The following is a 9,505-nucleotide window of genomic DNA, read 5'->3' on the forward strand; positions in this document are numbered from 1 at the left end:
ATTCCCTTTCTCAAATTTCATACCGCAGTCATTTTTCTTATTCTAATTTAAATCGAATGCAATGAGTAGTTTATGAATTTTATAAATTATTTTTAATATAGACTCATAATTTGTATTTATAGTAATAAATAAAAAAAGGTAAAATACATATCTAAAATGTGTTAGTCATCTCATCTCCAAATGCATCTTATTAATTAAAATGAATTGTCCACCTTATGAACATCAATACAATTTCCATTCACTCAAAAGATGATTTTTAATTAGACTGTGTTAGTGTGTTTGATTGTTGTTCTACTATACGAGTGATAAACAATATTGGAGTATTCATTTGTTCATTGATTCAAATTCTATTTTTCATACTCTATAAACTTTTTGATAATATATTTTTTTTTACGAGAAATGATTGGGAATGAAATTTAGAAGAGAGAATTTTAAAGAGAAATACATTACACAATTTAATTTGGTTGAAAAATAACAATTTTTCTAACTCTCCTTTCTCTCTCTCTCAAATTTCTTAGCCATACCACTTTTCTTTTTTTACTAAGATAACTTTTCATACAAATATATTTAATTGTATTTTTACTCTTTTGAAAAAATATTTTAAATTAAATAAATAAAAATTTAATTCCTATAATTAATAACTTAAATGAAGTGGGATGTGTATGAATCTTCCTAAAATTTTAAATAAAATAAAATAATTTATATATTGAATACAAAATATCTCCAATAGTGACAATAAACAAAAGTACCAATCTCTTGTGCTTTAGTTTGTTTGTCCTCATATCTTTCCTTGAAGAAAAATCAAATCTGTTACTTACAAATATCTTAATTCGAATCCAGTTAGACAGCCGGATGTCTTCTTCCTCGTCTTCTCAGGATTCGTCGGAGCATTTTCACTTACACTACTCCGAATTCGACGATCGCAACATCCAAATTCGCGGCAGGACCCTCTTTGTGATCATTATCATAATCTCAATTCTGTTCCTAATCTCTCTTCTCCTCCTCTACGCTCGATGGATCTTCAAATTCCAGGCTTTTTTGCCCACCGCTGCATCCCCTACTCATGAGCCGCCGCAAGGACTGGACGTCGCGAAGATCAACAGCTTTCCGGTAATAGTTCACCGGTCGGCAGGTGGTGTGAAAGAGTCTGAGTGCTGTATTTGCCTTGGCGTGTTCGAAGAAGGAGAGAAAATGAAGGTTCTTCCAAACTGCAGGCACTTCTTTCACTCGGAGTGCGTGGACAAGTGGCTTTTTGCTCACTCGAGTTGTCCGCTTTGTCGCTCGCCCCTACAAGTTTGACTCTCCTGTGTGACTCGGCTCTTTTCTTCTTCTTCATATTATTATTATCATTGCTTGTTATTCAAAGAACAAATAGGTTGTAAGTTTGGTATTTTTTTGGGTTCATGTACACTCTCCTAGTACATTATTGAAAATTTTATGCTATAATTATTTTTTGAGGTACAATTGGTTATAATTATTTTTAAGAGTGTTAATTGAAGTTATTCTCTTAATTCAATTAGTAAAATATCTTGAGCTGCAAATTTTAATTAATATAATCAAATAGGTTGGAAATGTTGTTATACTGCAATTTTCAAATATATCTTCTATTTAAAATTAATAGTCAAGATTAAATCTTAAAAAATTATTTAATTAAATTGTTATATAAATTTATATTTTATTGTTAAAAAATGTATTTAAATATGTTTAATTAATGTTTTAATTTAAATTTATTTTAAATAAAGATAAAAAGTATATTTTTTAATTAATGTTTTTATTTAAATTTATTTTAAATAAAGATAAAAAAATATCTTTTTAATTAATGTTTTAATTTAAATTTATTTTAAATAAAGATATAAATCACCTTTACTATCAGAATATCTTATATATACTTTATATAGAAATGCTAATTTCATTAAAAAAAATATTACTTATATTTTATAAAGAATTTACTGAATATAAGAATAAAAAAAAAGTCAAAAAGTAAGACAGTATTCATAAAAACTAAAATTATAGTAAAATATACTTATACTTGCGTTTTTTTCGACCTTTCTCCAACCCACACTCATTCTTAAACTAAAAATATATTTTTGAGTTCATCATGTACGCATTCTCAAACTCAAGATAAACTTTTTAGTCTATCCTACATCTACCCTATAATACTCGAAAAACTCTTTTCTCGAGAAAAAGCTTCATCTTTGAAAATTTCAACATCGATTTGTGTATTATAAATCTTTTTAAATAAAACATTATTTAAAATATTTATAAAAATATATTTAGACCTTTTAAAATTAATTATAACAATAATTAGTTTTTACTCAAATATTAAATAATTCTTTAGATTAGAATAATCAAATAAAAATTTGATTAATAAAAATATGTATTTTAAATTAATTAAAAATAATTAATTTAAAAGATTATTTATTTGATAAAAAATCGTTAATTAATTTTTAGTTTTATAAAAAATATAGGTATACAAACGTATTTTAACTAGAGTTTTATTTTGGTTCGTAGTTTGGTGATACAGGGAAAGGGTTTTCACACTATATATTTCATACCCATTAAAAACAGTCTCTATTTATAAAATCTTGGATTTTGAAAAATTAGTTGTATAAAGTTTTATTTTAACCAATTATTTTTCCGATCCTAGACATGCACATATTTACGTATTTAAAATTGTAACAACAATATTTAAATGCTGATACATATAGCTAATGACGATGATTATGGAGGAATATACCTCATGAACATCGGTTTTTAAGACATTGGAGTTTATAAATAAATATTAAATAAGCCCTTATCAAAATATTTTTTATGAAAATATTCTAAAAAATATTTGAAATAATTTTTTGGGGGGGATTTTTAGATAATGGTTTAAGATCCCATAATTATAAAAATAATTTAAAAAATTTATAAATTAAACCAAACATACCCTAGGACTAGTGCCCTCGGTCCTAGGTGCGATTTTTATCTGTCGGGGATAAAACCCTTTGTCCTGGGTCAGAATCCCCTTGGTCGGGGTTTGAAGATTCTCAATTGGGGTGCTAAAGCCCATCGGTCGAGGTGCTAAAATCCTCGGTCGAGTGCGGATGTCCCTCGGTTGGGGTGTTGTAAGTGCGAAAAACACTCGGTCATGGGTTAGTCTTGTACTAATTTTCCTCGGTCCTGGATGTTGATGTCCCTCGGTCCTAGGTTAGTCTTGGACTAACTATTGACGATCCTAGGTGTTGATATCTCTCGGTCCTAGCTAAACCAATGCTCGGTCCTCAAGAACATCAAAACTGTATGTTTTGATGTTTTCGTTTGAGGCCCATATCCTTTGATCCAAGGGATGGGAAGCTTCCAATAGTTTATAGGATCATTTTGAATATCATCCTAATATCCTAATGTATCATTTCAGTCGGGAAGATGTTTTATTCAAACAAAATAGCTTTGGTACAAAAAATAGGTTTTTAATTTTGGGTTTTGATGAAGTGAAAGGAGTTTGTCAATAGTTTTCATATGGTTGAATGGAACCAAAACATGAAAATTGGTTGTTCGTTTTGACCAATTTAAGAATTGAAATTTATAATTTTTGTTTTATTTTGATCAAACATGATCATAAAGGATTGAAACTAGTCCAAATAGATTCTCAACATCATTAAAAACATGTTTGAAAACTTTCTAGATGCTTGGATCTGAGCGTTGAGGCCTTACACAAAAATTCTGAAAATCTAGAAAGTTTGAAGCTTTAATGGTTGATTTTTATAAAGCTTGATTGAAGGATTGAGAGTTGATCTTGTGCCTTCATTTTTCTCAAGGGAAGCTATTTATAGCATTTCGAAGTCAGTTTGTGAAGCAAGTAGATCGGGAAAAGTTAAATAGCCATATATGACATTTTGGTTATTGTCCGACCAATTACCAGTATATGCAGCAACGATGCGCCTAAATGTAGGGGAAATGATCATCGGAGTGGAGAAACGATAAAGTTTCATCTTTGAAAAATAAAAGATGGTTGTTGTTCTTATCTATTCCTCGTCGTGAGGAAGACGATGACACAAGGTGAAAGAACGTCGTTTCATGTGTAAATTTGAACACGGCACACTTTGTTGGCGTTTCGTCGACGATTGGGCATTCCGTCGCGTTTCAGCTAACAGCGACGAGGCGCTCGTTATTTAATCATGTGCTTCACGAGCGTGTGCCTCCTTCGTTGCAGCGGGCGGCGCAGATGGTTGTGGTTCATGATGCAATGGTTCTTCTGGATTTTGACCACACGGGATCACAATCGATTTTTAGCCTTGAAGCTTGTTTGAAATTAATTTTTTTCAATCCCCTTTTGCTCTGTTTTTAATTCACAAAATATATAAAATATTTTTAATAAATAAGACATATATTTTGCCAATTTTGTTTTTTATATTTTTGGGTTTAATAAATAATTTATTTGGAATAAAAATAATACAACATTTATTCTAAATTATTTATTTTTGTAAGCATTAAAATTTGACATACCCTAACTTACAAATAATGTTATTAAATTATAATAATATTAAAATAATATTTTGAATTTTTAAATTCAAATAGCCAAAAAAAAATTGAAAATCAAATTAGGGTTAATTATTTTGATAATTAAACCTAAAAAGTGGTTAAAATTATTTAATTATGATTTTAAATATAAATTATGTATAATTTATGGTTTAAAACAATTAAATAAATACAGAAAAATACCCAAAAAATAAAAATAATGAACATAATTTTTATTATGTTTCCAAAAACATATTTTTGTGAAGAAAAACGCAAGAAATGGTTAAAAATTTGGTTTCATATAATTGTTTTATTAAAAATATAAACTAGTAATCCTGTGTAGCAAAAATTATGTTTAATTATTGCAGCAAGGTTCTGAGCCATCAGATCAACGCTGGATTTTTATCCAGCGCCCACAAAGGCGCTACACAGCCTGTTGTAACCAAGTGAACGCGTGCCCGAGCCACAACGGAGCAAGAGACGTTCGTTAGTCGGGACGCTAGCGGAACGCTTCAAGGCCAACGGAAAGCCAATGGAGCATTCCCTTTTAACAAATCGACGTTGTTTTTGAGATTCTTCATCGCAAACTCCAGAGGCCACGCTCGTCATCGGTGATCTTCCAAAAGGGTTATCTCCTTCGTTTGTCGAGCTTATCCTTCTGTTATTTCTCCCATGTGATCGCCTTATCCTCTCCATCATTATCTTTAATCCTAGAATCCCTACCTTATCCTAGAACTAGGCTTTTGAATATAAGAACAAATTAGGTATAAGAACTTCATTGATCAAATTGGAGTTGAATTCGACCTTCTCAATCGACATAAATTGGTATAAATACTCCCTAGGAGTTGTTCTTCCAATCCATCAAACAATCATCACATCTTACAACCTAAATCAAAGAATGAAGATTTCGGCAATAACTTGATTTTTGTAAAATCATTTCCGGCAATCAAAGCTTTGATCTAGGCTTCGGGAAAGCTTTTAATACTTCATTGGAGTGTTCTCAAAGTGTTGGTAAGTTTTCAGATCCTTTGTATTTAGATTTGTGATTGAAAATTGGATTTTTCTAAGTTTGATCGGTTTGATCTATTCTTGCTTCAATTATGTGTTTTCATTGTTTATAATCACTCCCTAGATTTGATGAAATCAACGTAAATGAAAAAACAAAAAATTAGTTTGAAAATTTGGATTTTTTGAATTTGATGTTCTTGAGCTTTAAGTTTAATTTTTTATTCAAATATTTTCTAAACATGTTTGTAAACATGTTAGGATAATTTCTAAATTATTATAACAACATCCCGATCATATTTGATTCAACTAAAATTTTGAAAAAAATGGATTTAAATTTCGTTTTCAAAAGTTGTTACAAAGCTTGAATGATGTTCTTGTTTTGATTGTGTTCGAATTTGTTCATCATTTCAAAGCTAATGGAACAAGAATTAGACATTGAGATGACCTAATTCAAAAGATCCAAAATTTTGACCTAAAAACGGTTTTGAGAAATTGATCTTTGTAGAGATCGATTGATCGTGATTAAGGTTAGTGCTTTTAATCGCTACAATCATATGAGTTGATTGCAACTTACAGATCATGATTTCATAATCTGTATCAAAAGATACAAGACCTGCAATTCTTGACGAATTCAAGAACACTCGGTCCTCTTGGACCTACGCAAAGGCCTAAGGTTCTTAGCCTAGGACCGAAAACTAGGACCGAGGATTATCGGTCCGAACCAAGACTAAAGACCGATATTCTTGAGTCATGACCGAGACCAAGGACCGATGTTCTTGAGTTAGGACCGAGATCTAAGACCGGTGTTCTTGAGAAAGGATCAAGGAATCCGACTGAGGTTTCTAACCTTGGATCGAGCCTCCTAGGTCCATAACCGAGAAAGCTAGATCGGGGACCGAGCTTCCCAAACCTAGGACCGAGCCCTCCAGTCCTTCGACTAAGCAGTCCGAGTTTGAGAACAAGCATCTCGAACCTAGGACAGAACCCACCTGATCCATGGACTCACGCTCCCGAGCCCTGATTTAGAGTTTCCCTGTCTAGACCAAGCTCGTCCGAGCCTAGATCGGTATAAATGGACCCAAGTCCTAGGACTCCTATCCTAAGACCTATTTGGTTCCATTTTTCAAAATCCAAAATTATTTTTGTAATTTTTGAACCCTAACCCATTTTCAAATAATTCTGAAAGGTTAGAAAATAATATTTAAATACATTCGGGATATTTTCCAAACACATATTTTGGCAAAGGCCCCGTTTGGAATTTATTTTTAAATTATAATACTTTTTCTAATATTTTTTAGGGTTTTTTATTTAATCTTATATCAACGCAATTGTAGGTACGCCCTTTTAAACAATTTCGTATAATTATTTACGTAATTTAAACCTATCTTTGTTTAGGACCCCGGATTACTAATTAAATGAAATAAATGTTATAAATAAATCTTGTAATAGTCAGACTTTGCTTTAAAAAGTAAAACTGTCTTTTGACGGGCGCGAATGACATAGCGCGAAAGTCTTTTCCCGAACGTAACTAAAAATCGAACCATTTATAGAAACTATGGTATAGAGTGCGTTTATACACATATCTTTTAATGATTTTTCTAAAATCATTTGGCCACTCTGATTTGAAATAAATAATCTTTTAAATTAATTATGTTTGATTAATTTAAATCATGTTTAATTAAATTGTTATTTGACCCTAGATTATTAAAATTTGAATAAAATTAATTATTTTTACATAATTAATTTCTAAAGCTCCCAGATATTTTTAAGATCTTTTAAATTAATGTTTTCTTTTAAAAAAATTCCTAGAACGTAAACCAAGGTTGAAACGCATCGAACTTCAAGCCACCTCGGGCGTTCCCCCGTATTGACACATGTCATTCAAACATGTGATATGCTACGAGGGGACCATTCTCGGGATTACAACTTTCTTGGAGACTTTGCTAGGGATCAAACTTTTAATTTATAAATAAACAAAACTCTAGCTATATAAATTTTTATTTATAAAATTTAAAGAACATTCAGAATAGTCCACCTTATAGAGTTCATCACCCCCAAAAGATACCTAGACTTATCCTAATAATTGCCAGGAACCCAAAATGGGTATATCACCCAAGATTACGTGAAAAAGTACCAGATTGGAACTCTGTACTTCTACGAATTAAATGAAGACTAATCATATCGGTCTGTCACCGAGAGATATTGCGAAAGGAAAAACTAGGAACTCTGAATGGATTCCCCCTTTCGGTTTTGATACATCCATCAGTATGCGACCTTAGTGACGGTGGGGAGAGATTCCAACCCAAACCTTTACTAAAACTTAGCTCACAAAACCTGGTTACTTTACCCAATCGTTGTTTTACGTGCCTGGACAACAAAGCCTCGACAAGTCAACTTGTACGTGCTTATTTATTATATATGAATATATCTATAATTGATATAATAAACATGTTTGAGCATATTTGCTTTATAAAAATCAAAAGACATGTTTGTCAAGTTCATTATACGATCACAAAATGTCTCTTCTAGAGAACGAAGAATTGTTCTTCTAGAGCCACCAATTCTATGAAACATAATGGTACTATCGAGTTTACGGTCTCAGTACTGCTCTCAAATACACCCATTTACGAATCCATCATAACTTCATATTGGAGATGCAACAAAATGGGACCCAGTGCACAGGGCCTTCATCCTACGTGGTCGTCAAATCTGTCTCACCATCAAAGAATTCAAAGTCATTATGATGATCGATAATAAGAACATCATAAGGCTCATGCCCTATACAAAAATAATGTCTCGTAGGTACCTAATCCATGAGAAATTCGAGTATACAAAGAACATCGCGGTTAAGATCTTGGCCAAAACATACCTAGATCTTCCACACTAAGTAAACTAGGCCAATCAGACTAGAGAAATCCCACTAAACTTCAGCACCTCCCTACTCACCATGAAAATCATGATGGCTCACTTTCTCCTTGCCCCGACAGGCAACCGTCCGCCATCCTCCAAGATACTGGAAGTAGATTACCACCTCAGGGGAGGAAATAAGGATCCCATTGGAATCATCCTAGCTGAAACATTGCTAGGTTTAAATGAATTATATTTCACATACTATCTCAACAAAAGAGGAGCTTCAATCATCCTATACATATGGCTCTTGAAAAAGATGGAACGTATACCTCCCCCACTTCTTCGCAATGTGATGAGTGCTACCCTCCAATGCTGACGCATTAGGAGTGACAAGCCGGAAATACCCATTAATGACAACGGTCGTATTTGTGAGCTTCTACCTTGGTACGATATTAAGAAAATGGTCTATCTCATGGATGATCAACCCATAATCATGCTTATGAGTCTCAAATGGATCACCTCTAACTACATTAGCGAGCTTTTTAAGTAATTTGGGCGAGATTGCGTGCCTCCTTGTCGTGATTGTGTGGTCGTCATAAATAGGCCCATCGAACACAACGACTTTACAAACTACCTCTAATTGAGGAATGACTCAATCAAGTTGGGCATCCCTAAAGACATAGAAGAGAGTTATATATACGATGAAAGACGAGAAGTATCATTCACGCGTTTCATCTAAAATGCGTGAGTTGATTAACACTTTTTAAATGAAATGCGTGAATGACACTTCTCGTAAATTGAAAAACGAGAAGTGTCATTCACGCTTTTTCATTTAAAACGCGTTAATCAATTCACGCATTTTAGATGAAAATGCGTGAATGACATTTCTCGTAAATGAGCGGAAAATCAGGCGTGCGAGAGGTATTTCAGACTTTTCATAGGGCAAAAAGACCATTTTTACCAATTTTATTTGACGTGAACCTTTTTTGAAATTACACCTGTTATGGGGCATTTCATCAAATTTCCCTATTCAAGTCACATAAAAAAAATAAACAAATTAACTAATTTAATACCATGATAAATATAGATCTTCTTTTATCTTTTCTCTCAAGACTTAGAAAGTTCCACACATTGACCATTTACACATTGA

The 9,505-nt window shown here is 32.2% G+C and overlaps 1 protein-coding gene across 1 annotated transcript; it reads left to right on the top strand.

Annotated features, from left to right (window-relative positions):
* The first annotated feature begins 852 nt into the window (after positions 1-852).
* LOC124909730 (RING-H2 finger protein ATL66) lies at positions 853-1,299 on the top strand. The gene has a single exon (XM_047450379.1). It carries the CDS (start codon positions 853-855, stop codon positions 1,297-1,299), a length of 447 nt encoding a protein of 148 aa, XP_047306335.1.
* Positions 1,300-9,505: the final 8,206 nt, after the last annotated feature.

This window comes from Impatiens glandulifera, chromosome 7 (assembly GCF_907164915.1).
Source record: "Impatiens glandulifera chromosome 7, dImpGla2.1, whole genome shotgun sequence".
Taxonomy (NCBI): Eukaryota; Viridiplantae; Streptophyta; class Magnoliopsida; order Ericales; family Balsaminaceae; genus Impatiens; species Impatiens glandulifera.

Bases quoted from the DNA above. Each gene is read 5' to 3' on its own strand.
- LOC124909730 (XM_047450379.1), top strand. From the start codon at position 853: ATGTCTTCTTCCTCGTCTTCTCAGGATTCGTCGGAGCATTTTCACTTA.